General features: G+C 36.0%; 1 protein-coding gene across 5 annotated transcripts in view; it reads right to left on the minus strand.

Moving 5' to 3' along the window:
* Positions 1-429: 429 nt before the first annotated feature.
* KIF20B (kinesin family member 20B) overlaps positions 430-20533 on the minus strand; it is a 73014-nt gene continuing 52910 nt past the window's right edge. For all 5 annotated transcript variants that reach the window (XM_078434574.2, XM_078434575.2, XM_078434571.2 and 2 more), the window contains 9 exons: positions 19999-20126; positions 18192-18347; positions 14224-14400; positions 12495-12605; positions 9768-9965; positions 7370-7471; positions 6821-6971; positions 2252-2394; positions 430-676 (listed from right to left, as the gene is read on the minus strand). In XM_078434574.2, coding sequence (XP_078290700.2) covers positions 599-676; positions 2252-2394; positions 6821-6971; positions 7370-7471; positions 9768-9965; positions 12495-12605; positions 14224-14400; positions 18192-18347; positions 19999-20126 — 1244 coding nt within the window. In that variant the 3' untranslated portion in view covers positions 430-598. The remainder of the gene's footprint in view (positions 677-2251; positions 2395-6820; positions 6972-7369; positions 7472-9767; positions 9966-12494; positions 12606-14223; positions 14401-18191; positions 18348-19998; positions 20127-20533) is intronic.

The raw sequence follows: 20533 nt of genomic DNA on the forward strand, positions 1-20533 counted from the left end.
TGTGCCTACAAATTCTGGCAGTGAGGAGACCTGTACACCCTACTCCTGGATCTTAGCTATAATCCACACATGTAAAATCAGTTGTGTTTCCTAACAAATGAAGTAAAAACAATTCATAAAACACTGTTAAATAGAAGTAAACCAAATATCTGACCTGCAATGTATGTAAAAAAAACAAAAACAACAGCATCTTTCCCAGAACCTCACTGATCCTTATGCCTGAGATAAAAGGAAAATGCATACAGTTTGAAAAACTGTTATATAGCACAATGTATAAACTTGTCAAATCAGTAAGTTGTACACCTGAAACTAACGTCACATTGTGGGTCAACTATACTCAAACAAAAAAAAAAAAAAAAAAAAGAGAGAGAGAGAGAAAGAAAAAAAGCTATTATAAAAAAGTCTTAGAAAAGTAGACAAATTGAGCTGTTGACATACTGTCTTTATTGAATTAAAATTATACTATGTATAAAATAGCAATGTGTACACAGAGGGATTTAATGCATCATCATATATACAATTGTCTGTGAAAAGTTAGCATACAAATTACAATGATTATGAACATAAAATTTATATTAAAACATCCTCCAAAAGTGATTTATTTGGCTGTTTTAGTTCGAAGCCGTCGTTTAAGAATCTGATGATCACTCTCCTTTACTTTATGGTCCATCAAAATCTGAAATTAACAATTCCACAATTTTTTATAAATAAAAGCTTATTTATAATTTAATAAGATATTCATGTGCTTAATAACTGGAATAATAGGTACATTTTAATATTTTTTTTGTCCTTTTGGCCTGCAGGTATACTAACCTTCTATAAAAAAGCATCATCTAAAGTAACAGATTTTGTAAAGATTCTTTCAACATTACCTAACATAGAATTAAAATCATCTACACTTTATATTGAATTCAGGACATATATATCTTGAAGTAATAACTGAAATATTTGGAGAGAAGTACCTTAAATAATTTTTAAGAAATTATCTTTCACAGCAACAAGTACAATAATCCCCCCTTATCTGTGGCGCATATGTTCCAAGATCCCCAGAGGCTGTACCAAACCCTAGGTATGCTGTTTTTTCCTATACATACACATACCTGTGATATAGTATAATTTGAAAGTTAGGCACATTATTATATTGACAATCACTAATAATGAAACAATTACAACAATATACTGTATAGTAAGTTATGTGAATGTTATCTCTTTCTAAATATGTTATCGTACTGTCCTCTCCCTTCTTCTTGAAATGACTAGAAATGATAAAATGCCTACGTGATGAGTGAGGTGAATGATGTAGGCATTGTGACATATAGGCTACTACTGACCTTCTGATAATACATCAGAAGGAGGATCATCTGCTTTCAGACTCCAGATGACCGTTGGCTACTGAAATCATGGGAAGTAAAACAAAGGATAAGAAAGGGCTACAGCATATAACTCAGAAAAGTAGAACGAGTATTATATTCCAACTAAGAAAGAACTTCAGTGAAAGGAAGAAATCATGAACTAATCAGACAGATGGTGAAAAGTGACCAAGAAACTAGGATTTCCAATGGCATGTCCTAATTGACACCAATTCTTCACCACCTGCCTTCAAGTGTCTTATATCTGATCACTGCTGTTGCAAAAAGTCTCTCTCTCCCCTGATTTCTCTGAGCCACTTCCTGCAGAAGCCTCCTCCTGTAATTGCTTTTCTACTGTCACTTTCATCTACTGGGCAAATGCAAGCATGATGGGAAATTAGAACTCTCCCTGTAATAGCACAGACTGTTCTGAGTGAAGAGAATGAGTCATCGAGTCAGGATGACAAACTACAGTCTTTTCTTAAAAGAACCTGGAAGGCTTAGAGAAAAGGTGGGAGGAAATGACTGAATGTCAATTCTGCATTTTTACCAGGCCCACTTAGGCCAGATTTGTACAACTCCTGTGATAAAGTTAACAAGAAAAACAGGTGTTAGGAGCAAACAAATTACTCAACAGTGATAATTCTATTGATGGAATTAAAATTCCTCTGATGAGTTTACAAATGTAAATACATGACACTTGTATACATTAATGCAGCACTTGTTTTAATTATTACAAATTTAACACATCACATAGCAAGTGTAACACTTAAAGCATTTCAGGAGATGTGATCTAAAGAATAAAAATTCAAACCATTATAAAATTCAAAATGTATGAATACTTCAGAATTAAAAAGAGCATGAACAGTTTTACTTTCAAGAAAACGAAAGGAGTAGCTTACCACTTGGCCAGATATATCAATAGGAGATGAAATTTCATTTGTGTACAATTTCCGCTTGGCCCGTTTTGGTCGAGACACATTTTCTTTACTCACTTCTACATTTGAGAGCTTTGAAGAGCTCATCGTTTCAATTATCTTCTTTGCTATGAAAAAAAAAGTTTAAATCCTAAAATAAATAACTTTCTAACTGGAAAGGTTTGAAATCCTTAATAAAGAAAAAACATACCGAAGTAAAGAGAAAAGCACTGCAACTTAGAAATGGTGAAAGGACATGACTAAACAATTCACAAAGAAAAAATTAAATGCCTCATAAACACATGGTATAACGATGAACAGCAAAAACAAAAAGGCAAATAAATAAAACATCATTTGACTAATGTTCAACATGGTGAAAGGTTTGGTAAATTACAGTACAACCAATAAGTGTCTCTAATGACTCAAAGAGGCTTATGCTGTGATAGCAAAAAGCAGGATCCATATATACTGGACCATGCAGCAGTACTCACATGTAGAGATACCCACAATCAATATTAAGTCAAAGTTGTTTATAATCGTGAGCCCTTTGCTTATAGTTAACACACACACACACAACACACACACACACACACACACACACACACACACACACAGTAAAAGAAATCAAATTGTTAATGGTTGTTTCTGGGAAGTGGAAATAATTTTCAATTTCTTACTGTGTACATTTGTTTTTCTTTCTTTTTTTAAAATGTTTTATTTATTTTTGAGAGAGCACAAATGGGGGCAGGGGGGCAGAGAGGGAGGGACAGAGGATCTGAAGTGGGCTCTGACCTGACAGCAGTGAACCTGATATGGGGCTTGACCTCACAAACTCTGAGATCATGACCTGAGCTGAAGCCGGATGCTCAACAACTGAGCCACCTAAGTGCCCCTATTTTTCTTTTTTCTTTTTTTTAAAGTTTATTTTATTTATTTATTTTGAGAGAGAGAGAGCAGGGGAGAGGGGCAAAGAGAGAAGCAAAGACAGAATCCCAAGCCATCTCTACACTAGACAGCACAGAGCCCGACACACAGCTTGAACTCATGAACTGTGAGATCATGACCTGAGCCAAATCAAAAGTCAGACACTTAACCAACTGAACCACCCAGGCATCCCTACATTTGTTTGTTTTTCAACAGGTACATATTGATTTTAATAGAAAACATACTTCCAGTTAGGAAACCTGCTGGATAGAAAATCCATATACACATGATATTAGCTATGTATTTTTTTTAATAGAAAAAAGGTTGAAAAAACATGCTAAATTGAAAGTCTACTTGCCAAGGGTTAGGCTGGGCTTGAAAGAGCTGAGCTGCCAGATGTCAGAGTAGCCAGTTAAGTCAATAAGCCAAAATGAAAGCAACACTTAGGCCTTTAACCACTTACTGCAATAGAATAAGCAAGAGGCAAAACCTGCGAAAATGCGACTCGCACCCACCTTTCATCTTTCCCCAAGTGTGGTCTAGGTCAGGAGGATCGGCACACAAGTGGGGAGTCCTCTCACTGCCAAGGTAGTACTGAACAAAAAGCTCTTGCCTTTGCTATTTTATGGACCTTAGGGGTGGAGACCAGAAGGAAGGGATAAGAGTGGAAAAGTAAAGTCTGAGTGGAGAAAAGTATCTTCCAGGTTCCCTCCCCTTTCCTGTCATGAGAAGGTCCTAGGAAGAGGTGCCTGAGGAATTTCTCTGCTGAGGGCCCCCAATAAGGAGGCTCTGAATGAAGGCACCTCGGCGAGGACTGCGGGTATGTATAAGGGGATGGCTGGCCAGGGTCCTGAGTCCTTGACTGTAACTCCCTTCAGAGACTGCACTCTGCATGGGGAGGGCAGCCTTTCCCACGAAAAAGCCATGAGGCCTAACAGGTAAAGATTATGTAACTGCCTATGGGTCAGCCTAAAAGGGGGAAAAAAATCACACATAGGATTTTGGCCTGGAGCCCCAAACTCCCCACTACGATGTGCCAGCCACTATACTAAGGGCTGAGGATGTGAACCACACAAACATGTGGCATTTGTGAAGCTTATATTGTAGTGGAAAAGATAACACAAAAATTGTAGTTTAAATAATTCAATTTGCAGTTTGAAAGATCACTCTGGTGGCCATAAACTAGCGGGACAGGAGAGAGACAAAAGGGAAAAGAAGGAAGACCAATGATACCAAGGAATGAAATAACAGTGGCTATCAAGAGCCGCAGAATTCTAAAAATTAATCTCTATTTTTCCCCCTAGATTTCTAAGTGATCGACAACAGACACATAGTGTAGTTATAATCCAAAATTGGGGTATCTTATACTCCTAGAAGTAAGTTTTTAAAAATCCACACTAGGGGCATCTGGCTGACTCAGTCGGAATAGCATGTGACTCTTGATGTCAGGGTCATGAGTTCAAGCCCCATGCTGGGTGTAGAGATTAAATGAATGAAAAAAAAAAAAAAATCCACACCTGCTGTACAGGTAGGGAAGCTGTTAGGAGCTGAGTCAACCAAGCAAGAAAGTCAATTACCATATGTGTGCTCCTTTCCTTGAAAACTTATTTTCCTTTACTATGTAAGTGCTATTCAATATAATTTAAACAAAATACCTAAGAATCTAAAATAACAAGTCCTACCCGCTCTACATTTAAACATTTAACAGTTGCTGTTTGTCCCTCCAGATATCTTCTATGCTTATGCTAATTATAACTTTTAAAAAAGTACATGTCTTATAAAAAAATACATATATACAAATGGGGTTTGGTAAGTCTAAAATTCCCACACTGTGCATGAAGCCAGCCAGACTATAGCAAACTCACAGGAGCACCTCGAAATATTTTAAATTTTCAAAGAAAACAGTGACACTAGGGGCACCTGGGTGGCTCAGTCGATTAAGCATCTGACTTCGGCTCAGGTCATGATCTCACCATTTGTGAGTTTGAGCCCTGTGTCAGGCTCTGTGCTGACAGCTCAGAGCCTGGAGCCTGCTTCGGATTCTGTGTCTCCCTCTCTCTCTCTGCCCCTCCCTCCCATGCTCATGCTCTGTTTCTCTTTGTCTCTCCATAATAAATAAACGTTAAAAATTTTTTTCAAAAAGAAAGAAAACAGTGACACTCAATAGCTCAAGGTAGTATTGTTTCAAATGGTAACATGTTACATTCCTTTTGATGATGACGTAACTTTACAAACTGGATTTTCAGAAGCTGAATTTTCAGTGGTTGTTTGGCCTTAGCATTAATGGATAAAATATTAGCTGTTTCTTTTTGGGTGTAGGGGAACAATGAAAAAAATTACCTAGGCATTAAAGGCACTGTGAACCAAGAAAGTTTGGGAACCTCTGTATTAAGTTTTTACAGGAAGTGTTTTTCCACAGCCTATTTGACTCGACTCAACTATCCCCTGCTTTTAATTTAACTCAGTCCCTTTCCCGCATTCTCCTCACCGGTAGTCTCAAATTTATCCCACAACTACCACTGAGGTTAAGTTGATGAAAATCCACTCCTCTGCCTGCCCTTTGTCCCCAGTAACCTCTCCACACTCTCCAAGCCAGATGCATATTACTACCCAGAATTGCCTACACATCTCTACACTTTCCTGGTACTCCACCTGTGTTAAAACTCTTCCCTCTGGTAGATGTGTGTGTGCACATGTGTGAATACATATAAATGTATGTTTTTGTTTATGTGTGTGTGTATTTAGAAAAAGTATGTATCTTAGTATATATTTATACACAAATAATATGGCTATGTTATAAAGAAGAAAGCATTAAGCAATTGAACTCAAGATATAGTTATAGAAATACATATATATTTGATATTTTTGATATATTTTGATATTTTTGATATATGTGAATGGGTAATGTTTGTCAATGCATAGAAAAAAATACTAGTAAGAATATATACCATAACAGAGTGATTATCTCTAGAGGGTGTAATCCTGCCAGCATTTCAATCCCAAATTAAATCCCATCTCCTCAAAAAAAAATAAAATTTTCCCTTAGCCTCTGAATCAAAAGAGCTCTCTTGCCTCCAATACTACAGAACTTTCTTGGATCCCTGTAACTACATTAAAGCAGCCTGTTTTGGATGAAGTACAGTTGACCCTTGAACAGCACAGACTTTGGGGTACCGACCCCCCATAATGTTAAAAATCCACGTACAACTTTTGACTCTCCAAAAACTTAACTAATAGCCTTACATTTGATCAGAAGCTTTACTGATTAACATGGATTTTGTATGTAGTATATACTGTATTCCAACAATAAGCTAGAGAAAACAAAATATTAAGACAATTATACACTTACAGTAACATAGTTAGCAAAAAACACCCACACATAAGTGGACCCATGCAGTTCAAGCCCATGTTGTTCAGGGGTCAACTGTACGTACATACGGTTCTTTCTCCTCCTCTACAGCCAACACCTAAGCACACATCATCCTTTCACGCACCCTCCCATCGTACTTCACACAGGACAATGCCTATTCGAAATAAGATAATCACTGTTGTTGAGTTTATACACCAACCAGATATTAGAAAACACCTTATACCTAACATAAAAGGTCTTTTAATTAGTTTTCTGCAAACCTTTCGATTGAAGAATTGTTGGAGAATGTTGTAAGAAGTCTCCAAATTTCTGTAGTGTTCCTTCTTTTTTCTTAGTGGCCACGTTTGTACTAACTGTGGATGCCTGACTCCGTAAAGAGTATGTTTTTTTAGATGATGGGCGTGTGGAAACCTAAGGAAACAAACATTTTTTGTTACTGCTGATGAAAAATGTTAGAAGGAAACAGTTGTGACGACAGTGGAATTAAAGAGGCCAGACCCAGGTCACATTTGCAGGCAGGAAGCTCAGGATTAAGTGTATGAGGAGACGATGAAAGAGCCCAAGAATGGCAAATGGGTGTAACAGGCAGAACGCGGACTCAGAAGTATCGAGAAGGGCCCGCTACTGGCCAAATGCTAAAGTTTATATTCTAAGCTGAATTAGATGAATAGGAAATGGAAGATAAATGAGTTATAACTGGAGAAAACTGAATTTCTGGGTAATTACTAATTAAATCTGACATTTTTATATTTTACTTTATAACTGTAAGTTAAGAAAATGGTCAATTTTGGATGAATGAGAAGACAAACCTTTTGATCCTTTTTGCCAGAGGAATTTCTATGCTCAGAAACAGGAGAGTTGAAATTAGTTCTGGGTGTAGCATTCTTCTTATTTTCATATTTCACCAAGTCCTAAAAATAATGAAATTCAGCACTGGTTAATTCCTTAACAATATTTTCTTTCTCTAGACTCAAAAGAAGAAAGATGATAGTTCTTAACCAAGGGTGATTTTGACCCCAGAGGACACTGATAATGTCTGGAGTTATTTTTGGTTGTTGTTGCTGGGGGGAGGGGGTTTTACTGGCAACTAGTGGTAGAGGCCAAGAATGCTACTAAACATTTCTACAATGCACAGGAGAGGTTTCCAAAATGGAGGTAGATAAGCCTAAATGTCAATCACGCTGAAGCTGAGAATCCCTGACTGAAGGTGTGACTTTCTCCCACAACTTTATTGAGGTATTACTGACTATAGTATAACATATGTTAAGTTTAAGATGTACAACATGAGGATTTAACACACACATATATGGCAACGTGACTGAACACATGAATTTTTCACACACACACATCACAAATAACGAAATTATATAAGCTAAATAAAAAACAGTAGAAAAGATAACATCTTTTATTTGAACCCCATTTCCAAAATACAGCAATACACCTACACTTTCCTCAATTCGCAAATCACTCAGAGCATCTATGTTTGGCAGCATCAAAAACAAAACAGAACAAGATCAAGTGAAAATCTTCAGTATAAGCAGAGGCAAAATGCTAAAATCAAGAAATATAGTTTATCTTCCCTATTAAATAGACTTGCCATATTACTTTTCTTTTCCCCACATCACCTCTTAGGAAAACGTCTCTTGTGGTATATTAACCGAATCAAACTGGTAAAAATCCTGGTTGTACCAAAGATCGTACGCATAAAATGAAAAACAAAAAAAGGCAAGAAGAGAAGCAAAGATCATGACCGAACCTCAGAATTCAAGTTACAAAGTAGACCTCATAAGGGTGATAATAAGCAGACCTCCTGAAAGGGGAAAGACAGATGGTAATCAATGTAAAACAAATGAAGAGTAAGAAGTCCCTCTTACTTGTAGCGTGCAATAAAGAGCTCTCTGGAGTCTTCACTGGATTAGAATGTAGCACTGTATAAATGATTTTCATGAGGACCTTATTATAACACTCAGTTTCTTAAAGCATTGAAGAGCCAGTAAACATCAGGAACAAAATTTAAGTTTCTATATAATTCTACATCTACAATAATCTGCATATCTATTCTAAAAAACACATGGGGAGTATATTCCGATAGTAAAATGAAAAAAATAATTGTGTTTTAACCCTGAGTACACAACCAATTTTTCCTTTTCCTTCGAAAACAATGAATCAAGGAAAAGTCAACTTCACACAGATCATAATGAAACTACTTACTGTTTTAAAGTTATCTAAAATTTATTAAATATAAATTAAATATTGAATACAAAGTTAAGACTCTACAAAACAGTCACTAAAGGTGTTCTAGGTGTAGCAGGAAATATGCTAAATAATATTCACGTGGCAAATTTATTACCTGACAGAGAGCCTCAGGAGTATGGTTAATACTATTTCTGCCCTTCCACCAGCTTGGAAATACACTACTCTTTAGAGGGGTAAAAAAAAAAGTTGAAGAACAAGTTATTGTGCTAGAGAGTTTATAATTAGTTTTAAATTTAAAACAAGTTACTGTTAAAATAAATACGACCATTTATTATATATCCACCACATGTGGAACACAAGCTAATAAGCATTTTAAACATATTGTCTCTAATCCCGTATTTCCAAAAGAAGAAAACTGCGGTGCAGAAGTTTATGTGACTGGCCAAACCTGCTTGGCTAGGAGATGGCAGGAGGTTTGGTAACCCTACAATCAGAAATCTTTAGTAAGAAGAAGTAAAAAGTTTTTATCCTACCACTAAATAGAGGCCCAAATTTTAATATACTGGCTAACAGAAAAAGTCTCCCTTCCAAAACCTACTATGACCATAGAGACCTAAAGATTTTAGTTAAATAACAAAGATTATACTCCTGCAGTTTAGCCATTCAGTTTCTCTAATTTCTTTGTCGACTCTCTTCTACTGGAGGGGGAGTCACTAAGTTTGAAAAGGACTGGTATACTGAAGTAGCTCTCCAGTGAAATCCACCATCACTTGAGCTATCAAATCTTCAATGAAACAAGAGGTAAGCCATATATTTTAATAACCACAAGCTTTTTGTTTGAGGACTATCAAACTACAATAATATTCTTAAAGAATATAAAATGTGCCATAAATTATGATTTTGGTCTCTAACAGCAGTGCTTGTGAACAGGAGGACAGTATAATAGTTTAACTATATAATAACTGAGCTTAAGGTTTGCTTGTTAAATTCACTCATTAGTTAAGTACTTACCTCCTCCATTTCATTACTCTTCCTCTTCCGGGCCTTGGAAATCTTAACCGTCACTGGTAAGGCGCAACCGACGTGTTTTACTGCCATTTTGTTTGGCCGTAAAGGTGTAAACTGAATCTCTAACTCAGGTTTTGGAAATCGAGTCGTTTGATTATTTTCTGTTGACACTTCACAAGAGTCAAGGACTACAGAGCCATCCTACAACAGAATTAAAAAGAACACAGATCTTATTTGCAGAATATGAATTTATGAATCGCAAAGAGTTAACTCTTTCAAATGCCCATCAAAGACAATGAATTGGAAACATTAAAAGTGCTCTGGGTCAAATTTACCACAGCAAGTACAAAAAGATGGAGTTACCATCTGCCCTCTCCAGATTTATACATGGTATATTAAAATCTAGGGAAACAGAGTAACAAATTGTTTGGAACATTCCTTTATAAATTTATATTGCTGCCCTAAAACCTCCTGATTTCAATTCCTATTTGTTGGACTCCAACAAATTGAGTTGGAGTCTCAATCCTTCCTTGAATCTGGGCTGTCCTTATTAATGACTTCCACAACCAATAGGATGTGGTGGAAATAACATCATCATTCTGAGTCTTGACCATAAGAGGAAGATTGTAAGAGGAAGAGGAAGGCTTGTACCTTCCACCCTGTCCTCTTGGAAAAGGAACTTTCAGGACACTCCCCTATCTCAGAACCCAGCCACTGTGCTGTGAGAAGCCCAAGCACAGGGGGAGGCCGCATGTAGGTCCAGCTAAGCTCCCAGAATCAACTATCCTCAGAATCAACCATCAACTACCTGAATGAATCATTTTATCAGACTTTAAGACAAGAGAGCATATTGGGGCGCCTGGGTGACTCAGCCAGTTAAGCATCCGACTTCAGCTCGGGTCATGATCTCATGGTTTGTGGGTTCGAGCCCGGCGTTGGGCTCTGTGCTGACAGTTCCGATCCTGGAGTCCATTTCAGATTCTGTGTCTCCCCCCCTCTCTCTGCCCCTCCCCTGCTTGCACTCTGTCTCTCTCTCTTAAAAGTAAACATTTTTTTAAAAAACCTATATTTAAGACAATAGAGCATATTGATTTCATGAAGGCAAAAAAAATATACAAAATAGCATTAACAATACCATTCCCCCCAAACCGTGGAATATACAATAACTGCTGAAACTCTTAATAGGAATTGGAATCAGGAGGTTTTAGGGCAGCAATATAAATTTATAAAGAAATGTTCCATAGATGATTGCCTTTGCAGGAGTGACTAAGTGGCTCAGTCAGTTAAGAGTCGGACTTCAGCTCCGACTCTCACAGTTTGGGAGTGATCTCACAGTTTGGGAGTCTGAGACCCACGTCAGGCTCTGTGGTGACAGCTCAGAGCCTGAAACCTGCTTCAGATTCTGTGTCTCCCTCTCTCTCTCTGCCCCTTCGCCACTAGTACTCTGTCTCCATCTCTCTCAAAAATAAACATTTAAAAATTTTTTAAAAAAATAATTGCCTTTGCAATCAAGATTAATCTTATTTATGAATCAACTCCAAACTTTTCTTCAAATGATATGATCTTAGTCTCTAAGGTCAATGCTAATTATTTGAAACTACCAAAAACTATCAAAGAAAGGCCAAGAGAAAAAAAGCGTCATGCCATTTCTCCATTTTAAAATGCCCTTCTCTTCCTATTCTCAGCTTGGTAAAATTCTATTCACCTTCAAGACTCAGTGTGATGTTACATTCTCTAATCCACATCCACAGCCACTCAGGCAAAATTCATCATACCCTCCACAGGCAGGGTTCCTTCTTAGCAGTCTCTTCATGAGTCTTAGCCCATAAGATAAAGTCAAACAAATAGTCATTTATGTATCCGTTTTACTAGATTTTTTACTCCTTGAGGACAGCAATGTCTTGTGTTTGTAACCTCAGTGTTTAGCAAGTTTCCCAATACTGAATGCTCCCAGTAATTGTGTTTAAAAAATAAACGTAAAAAAAGGAATTTCATCTTCAAAACTTTAAGTGTCATAAAAGTTTTATCTATTGCATATATAATCTGAGAATCTCTATATTATCCAAAGTGATTCACAGAACCCTAAACCCACTGCAAATTAAGGAAACTCACCATGAGTTACTGAGATTTGGTAACAAAGTTATTAAATGGGTACAAAAAAAACCCACCCAAACCACTATTTGAATAGAATGCTTATTATAAGGACCTCTTGGGACACCTGGGTGGCTCACTGGATGGGTGTCCAACTCTGATTTCGGCTCAGGTCATAATCTCACAGTTTGTAAGGCTGAGCCCCACATCAGGCTCCACGTTGACAGCACAGAGCCTGCTGTCAGGGATTCTGACAGGGATTCTCTCTCAAAATAAATAAACTTAAAAAAAAAAAGAAAAGAAAAAGAAAAAAAGGACCTCTTATGAGGACAAATCATATTTTATCTTTTGTAGGATTTCCTATTTCTGACCACCAAGTCTGTTTATATTAACAGATCTGTTGTTTGCAGTAAGTTTCATTTTGAGAGATTAATATCATTTGGGGATCTAATCTCCCAAAAGAATTTCACTTCTCAAAAGCCTTTAGGTTTTCCTTCCCACAGCCAAGAGCACATATAGCTAACTGCATGGCAAGGCACCTACTAACAATTGATTAAATTACACTTGCAAGTGTTATTTATTAATTAATGCTCACTGGTAAAGAGGGTAAAAAAGTAGACTGTGTTACCAAATGCCTACCTCTACATCATTCCTAGAAATTTCAAAACTTGCTGACTGAGGTTCAGTTTCAACTCTGCCAGGATCCACTGAACTTGTATGTCTAAGCTTGATATCCACATCTTGTTCTTCCTAAGTAAGGAAATACAAAACAACAAGCCACTGTAACCAAAAATACATTAAAACACTTCACCTAAAGAATAGAAAATCAAGATTTGGGTGGATTATAACATGGAAGTAATTAAAGACTTCATCAATGACCACCTAACTCTCCTTCCTCCTCTCTTTCATCATCAGAGACTCAGGAAAGGTTGGGCAACTTGCCAGCCTCTGAGTCTGGTTGGAAGAGAAATCTGAAAAATCACTTTTAATTTCCAAGGTGTTTTACGTTTATTCTCTCATTTTACTTTCATTGGAACTCTCTCAGCTAGATTTGTCAAGAATCATTATTCCTACTTTCTAAATGAGGAAACAGGGACCTAGAGATGTTAAATGACATGGCCAAGGTCTACACTAAGCTTGAAGTGTTGGAACGCCAACTGCTTTGATAACGCCATTGTGAAACACTAGAGGAGTCTTGAGAATAGAACTGTGGTATCCGGGGAGAAAAGACCATATTGACAGCTAAACCTTCTCTTGCTGCACACTTCATCCCATTTTCTCCGTTACAGGGTATGTTCTACTCCTAAACCCTACTTAAGGGATCTATAAAGAAGAATCAGATTACATTTTTAAACTCGGTAAAATTCTAACAGTGGTGGACTTCTCACCACTGCCATCAAAAGCAGAAGTCAAATATAAATTTATCTCTTATGCCATCTACCCATTATTGCCAAATAAAAAAGAATCCACTGAATCCGTAATGCGGAAAGCAACCAGCATGTATTGACTTCCACTGCGTTAAAAACTGCGCTAATTGTTTTACAAATACTTTCAATTTTCACAACTCTATTAGGAAGACATTACTATCTCTGTTTTAGATAAGTTCGGATATAATAAGTGATTTTCCCAAAGATCCCAAAACCACAATGACAGCAACAGATACCCAATTTTTCTAAGTTTCTAGTCTATGCTATTTATACCACATATTACTACCTCTTTTTTTAGCAGTCTTCCTCTTAGAATCATGAAGTCTTTTGTTGTGACAGACAGGCACACACATTTATTTTCCTATAGTCTGGAGGCTTTAGAGAAGCAGATTTTTGAGGCAGATCATTTATTCTGGAAAGACTAGTTTCAGATGTTTGATTTCACCAGGAAGTAACAATCCTCTGAAATGCAATCCTCTCTCCATGCAGGGTTCCCAACCCAAGGTAACATTACAAAAGTAATTCCTGAATGACTCACCATTGTGCTTATTTTCAAAACAATTCATACCTTTATATAGCAAACTTAGAGTGGGCCCAAGTACTTAAATATTACCAAGACTAATACTGAATCACATTTCCACATTTTAAAGGTAGATTAGGGACTAAATCACAAATTGTTTATTTTTTAATTACTCTACCTGGAAAATATGACCAAAATATTTCAGAAAGTACTATTTCTCAGTGGGTCACTGACAAGTCAGTCATAATGATAAACTCTGAAAACCTGAAATACATGAAAACTATCCAAATAATTTTTCAAACTCTGATTCCCCTGTGATCTATTGAAACTTACTTTTTTGTCCTCTAAGAGTTAATCAATTATCTTGAAAAATTCCTATGTTCAATAAAAAGAGGCACAGAAAGAATAAGATTCTATTCACCATTTCAGAAGGCTTCAATGTGATCTTTTTTAATTGTTCAATTTCATTGTCTTTCTGTATGTTACTGGAGAGCAGTCCCTTCAGCTGTATTTCTAAAGCTGCGACCAGTTGATCGCGTTCTTCTCGCCATTTCTGAAGGTTATCATCTTTCTCTGCCAGTTGTACTGTAAGTATTTCCTAACCAGAAAATGGAGCAAATGTTATAAAACTAAAAATTTTTTGAAATTTTTATTAGAAATAACACAACCATGAATAAGACATGTTCCAAATTACATGGTTTTGGCTAGATACTTGTAAAACAAAATACATAATGCCTTTAAATATATTTAATGTCCACATGCTGTATTTATCACTATCCCACCTCATTTCAAAAATCAGCTTACTGGTCACTTCTTTCAATTCTTTCAACAATTATGGCTTTTAAACTAATACTAGCATTTCCCCCAATATTTTGGAAGTGAGAGGTAAAATTACAGTAAAACAAATGACAAAACTAATAGCAACAAATAATAGAGAAATGAAAATTTAAAATATCATTTTCAGTGTCTTCAAAAACCATGCAATAGTGGTGAAGTAACAAAAATACATGCAAGACCTAAACATGAGAAGCTGCTGAGAGAAATTAAAAATGCTTCAATAAATGGAGAGATAATCTGTGCTCAGTGATCAAAAGACTCAATAATGTTAAGATATCAGTCCTCCCTAAACAGATCTATAGATTCAGAGCAATTCTGATTGAAATCCAGGCAGGTACACATGTGTGTATGCATGTGTGCATGCGTGTGAGTGTGTGTGGAAACGGGAAAGCTCACTATCAAAGTTATGTGGAAATGCAAATGATCCAGGATAGTCAAAATTATTTTGAAAATGAAGAACAAAGTAGGAGCAAACACATTGTCATTTCAAGCCTACTTTGATAATCAAGACAGTGTGATACTGGAATACACTGCGATCAGTGGAACAGAAAAGAGGGTTCATAAGTGCATGGTCAACGGACATTCTACAATAATGCCAAAGAAAGAACAGTCTTTTCAACAAAGATTGCTTGCTTACAATAGCCAAATGGGAAAAAAAAACAAAAAACAAAAAACAAAAAACAAAAACCCAGACCTAATCTCATACCATATACAAAAATTAACACTTAGCCAACTGATTTATGACAAAAGTGGCAGAGCAGTGAGAAAGAAACAGTTTTTTCCAATGAATACCACCAGGAAAATTGGTAATCCACATTAAAAAAAAATCTGGATGCCTCACTCACTCCAACATAACACTCAATACTAGAATCAAAATATGAAAGGTAACACCTTAACAGGAAATGGTATGAGAACATCTTCATGTCTTTGAGGTTAATAAAGGAAAAGATTGGGAAAATGAACTGAAGAATATTTAAGAACTTATATTCATAAAAAGGCATTAAGAGAGTAAAAAGTAAACCAGAGACTGAAGAAAGGCACTTGAAACAGATGACAAAGGGCTTCTATCCAGAAAGTATAAGGAGCTCCTATGTATCAAGTAGAAAAAGCCAAACAGTCAGATAGGAAAAAGGCAAGGGGACCTGTATGTAACCTTCAACTTCATTAGTACTCAGGGAAAAGCACCTTAAAATCATAAGAAATAACCAACACCACCATATGTTGGTAGGAATATACAGCAACTCCAGTACTAGAATATAAATGGGTCCAGCTACTTTGAAAACCTGACATTCTACCAGAGTCCCACACATGTATACCCTATCATCCAACACTTCTGTTCTTGGGTAAATATGCAATAGAAATGCATGCACATGTGCACTGAAAGAAATGTGTAAAAAAATGTTTATAAGAGAATTTACTCATAATAGCTCAGAACAGAAAATAATACACATATCTTCAACATTAAAATGATTAGGCTGTGGTATATGCATACACTGCAATGTTCAGCAAAGACAATGGACTAATTCCAGCTCCGTGTAGCATGAATAATTCTCACAAACATAATAGTGACAGAAGCCAAGTACAAATAAATGCATCCCATACATTTCCATTTACATAAAATTCAAAAATGGTCAAAACTAAAGTACAACATTAAAAGACCCAATAGTTGGGGCACCTGTGTGGCTCCGTCAGTTCAGCATCCCATTCCTGACTTCCGCTCAGGTCATGACCCCACAGTTCCTGAGTTCAAGCCCCGCATCTGGCTCTGTGCTAACAATACAGAGCCTGCTTAGGATTCTGTCTCCCTCACTCTCTGCCCCTCCCCTACTTGCGTGCGCGCGCTCTCTCTCTCTCTCACAATAAATAAAAATTTAAAAAAAAAAAAAAAGAAATAGAAGAGGACCCTTCTCAGGTACCTCTGGAGTAATCTATTTCTTGAACTGGATGGTACTTAAGTAGATACTGATTTTACAAATATTTCCCGAACTACTGTTTGTTTACTTACTGTATTATATGTGACAATTTTAAAAATTAACTATTTATATACCTTAAAATGGCAGAAACATACATCCTAGATATGATGGTAAAGAAATGTATGGGAGAAAGAAGGAAGCTAGCTTTCTCAAGGATTGCAAAGTAGGTTTCCTTGCTAGCATTGCTGCCAATGACTGGGACCACTGACTGAGAAAGAAAATAGCCCTGATTCCTGTTTTTAAATTGGAGTGACTCAAAGCCAGCAGTTTTGATTTCACTTCTTGCCTCTTACTATTGCCCAGGAAGGAATGATGGGCTGTGGAACAGGAGCAGAGAACTAGAAGCAACCTTTCCTTTTAAGACATGTAGCAGCAGAATCCTGCTCAACCCACCACTTCCTGAGGATACCTTCAATCACATGGAATTGGCACATGAAACACATTACCATCTCAGAGCCGCAGTAACGACAAGTGTTAGCCTCACACAATTTAGCATGTGACCAAAAGAGTCAAGACTCTAAGGAAATGACAACTAATGTCATATTGTATTCCAGATGAGATTCTGGACCCAGAAAAAGACATTAGTGGGAAAACTGATGAAATTCTAATAAGGTCCACAATTTAGCTAACAGCACTGCAATAAGGTTAATTTGTTGGTGCTGATCCTTGTACTGTTGTTATGTAAGGTGCTAACATCAGAAGTTAGTGGTTAAGTGTACAGGAACACTCTGTATAAGTTTTGCAACTTTCCTATAAATAAAATGATTTCAAAATAAAAAGGTAAAATTATTTTAAAAATTTAGTGGGAAAATCACCCTTACCTTATGGAAAATTAACATCCTATTTTTATAGGAAAGCTTAGCTATTGTCTATAAAACTCTGTCATAAACAAAAAAATACCAGCAATGACAATGTGATACTGCCCAGTTACTATGATAGTAAAGAGAAAACGAGGTTTTCATTTAAAGATAGTGTCAATATGTCGCTCAAGAGTTTTCCTAGGACCAATGATGCCTTTTTAACTTCTTTTTTTTCTGTTGGCAACATAAGGTGCCAAACATACTAAGCAGTCAATTAAAATAGGAGGGGAAGAATAAGCCAAGATAGAATGCTGTAAGAGCTACAGCTGGTCAATGTAAAACTGAAGGTCATTTCTACCTGTAGGTCTTCTAGAAACTATTTGGTTGACTTTTTAAAAGTCCTGATAAAATCAGCTTATGAGGTAAAATACACACACCATGTTAGTAGAATCTACAGTTGAAAATGCAAAATCTTATAATATAGTAAGGATCACCACTGTAGCAATCAAAAGGAAGAGACGTTTAAGTTCTGTATCCAGATACTGAGATGTAATTAGGCATTTTCCCAACCTGCTAAATGGACTGAAAAAAGTTAAAATAAGAACATAAGTGAACTTCAAAATTGGGACAGAAAAGTCATCTTACAAATAGACTGCTTTTTTAAAAAAGCCAAGAAAATCAGGCAGCCATGTAAAGACTGATAAGAACCCCAGGGATAAATTTAACAAACCAAAGAAAGCTGGTAAAATACATCAAAGATAAAGTATATTGTTACCCACCAGTTCATTTTGTTGCTTTAAACAACGCTCTCTGTCTTCAGCATATTTTTTCATCTCTTTGTTTCGTAGATTCTCAGCTTCTTTTGCTTGAGTGATAAGCATCATTTTTTCTTCTAGCCATTTCTTTCTATCAGCTTTATATTTACGTTCAGAGTCCTATATATATAAATAGTACAAGCAACTATCACATGCTGAATAAGTAATAGTCGGTAAATGTATTTTTATAACATATTCATATAACCCATCACTTTTTTTACCTTTTTGAAACTTAAAAATAAGCATTTTTCATTAAACAATGATAAGAACAGAGTTTATTTTGGATTATAGAATGAATGCTGCTGGTTTCCTTTTCTAAATGGACTTCATTTTATAAACTTTATTTTGCTATGAAGTCCATTTAAGGACTCTCCTTCATCAGTGACCTTAAGAAGAAATAAACAACTTCTATTTCTGAAAGAGTTACAAAGACCCAAGTCTTTCTAAACACCAGAAAACAAAACAAACAAACAAAAAAAGAGTTGGTTTGTGATGGTTATTTCTTTTTTTTTTTTAATTTTTAATATTTATTTATTTTGAGAGAGAGAGAGAGAGAGTGTAAGCAGGGGAGGGGCAGAGAGAGAAGGAGACACATAATCTGAAGCAGGCTCCAGGCTCTGAGCTATTAGTACAGAGCCTGACACGGGGCTTGAACCCACAAACCGTGAGATCGTGACCTGAGCCAAAGTTGGACGCTTAACTGACTGGGCCACCCAGGGGCCCCCATGATGGACATTTCTGATTGCATGATATCAAAAATAAAATATTCCTGGGTATACAGGATGCCAAATAAAAAACAACTTGTACAACAGGACGTTTATTAATTTGAGGAACACTGGGAATAGCTAGACTGAAGTAATTTCCTTTCCAGAATTAGAAAGTTTACAATCTAAGATATGTGATTACATCATTCGAGGACAACATAAAATAAACCAATATGAACTTAATATGAACATTCTCAATATAGTTAATATATTTTTTCATAAATAATGCAGTATTAACTTTGTTTTAGCTGCTTTGGGGTTTTCCCCACAGCAAGGGTAAATTTTAGAATACAAATTAACAGTTAACAAAAGAAAATATTCTTTATTTATTCAGTATCTGATTATATATGTAGCATGAGTTTAAGAAAACCATTTAGGTACAGCCAACTTTTTAAAATCATTATTATGCTTTCTTCAATTTTAAAACCAGTCCTTTCTAATCAATGTAGAAAATTTTAAGTAGTATTTGGTAAACCCCGTTAGAAAAATATTTCCCCCATATGTTGTATGCCTTACAGTATTTAGAGTTGAACATGGGAAAAATATAAACACAAAACAGAGTATCTTCTATATGATGCAGTTTCAAATATATTCCAGTGTCCACATACACAACTGTATTCTTTTCCAACTTCATAACTGAAAATTAAAATGATTATTTACAAAATAATCTTCCTAACAGTCCTCTTCCCCACCGCAGAATTTGATGACTCAGAAGCTTAAGGAGTAGAAAAATAGGTACAAACACATAAGAAGTTGTGATTTAAGAATTAGATATATAGAATATAAAAATGAACACCCAACCACTGTATTTTCCTAGGCACTAACGGTGATTTGTATCTTGAGAATTTCCACGCCATGTCATTTCAATGTATACTGAAAAATTATACCTATATGCTAAACATTTCCCAGGAGTATTTCACCCATATCTAAATTAATTATAAACTATTTGCCAAATTCTCTCTCATGAGAAATACAATGGAGAGATACATACACACATAAAATCGTACCTGTAACTCATCCTGAAGCTTACTGAGCTTTTCACTAAGTACATCTGTGTTATCCTCAAGTTCTTTATTTGACCTTTGATTACTTCTGTCTTCCAGATCTTTGCATTTTTCCTTCCATTTTTCCAATTCTAATTTGAAAACATAAATTTATTTTTTAAAGCATATGAAAAAGTTATACCATACAGAGATCCTGTGGCATGAGATACAGACAAGAATCAGCAGAACCCAGAAGAAAAAACACAAACGCAGATGAGAACAGAGCCAATTCCAAGGACTTCATTTTTAAGAGTTCTTACCAAATCCAAATTCTTAGAGAAGAGAAAGTACAAGGACCTCTCAAGAACCCACTGAATAGTGTTCAGAGTATACAGTGTTAAATGCATCTTAACCTTAATTATGTAGGAAACTTCTCAAAAATAAAAAATAAAATAAACCGTGATGGTATTCTGAAGGATAGAATCAGGGCATTCACTGACATAAACATATAAGATGATACTAAAAAGCTGGACAGAGGTGAAACTCGATTGAGAAATTT

The sequence above is a fragment of the Panthera onca genome, chromosome D2 (genome assembly GCF_046562875.1).
Source record: "Panthera onca isolate mPanOnc1 chromosome D2, mPanOnc1 haplotype 2, whole genome shotgun sequence".
Classification (NCBI taxonomy): domain Eukaryota; kingdom Metazoa; phylum Chordata; class Mammalia; order Carnivora; family Felidae; genus Panthera; species Panthera onca.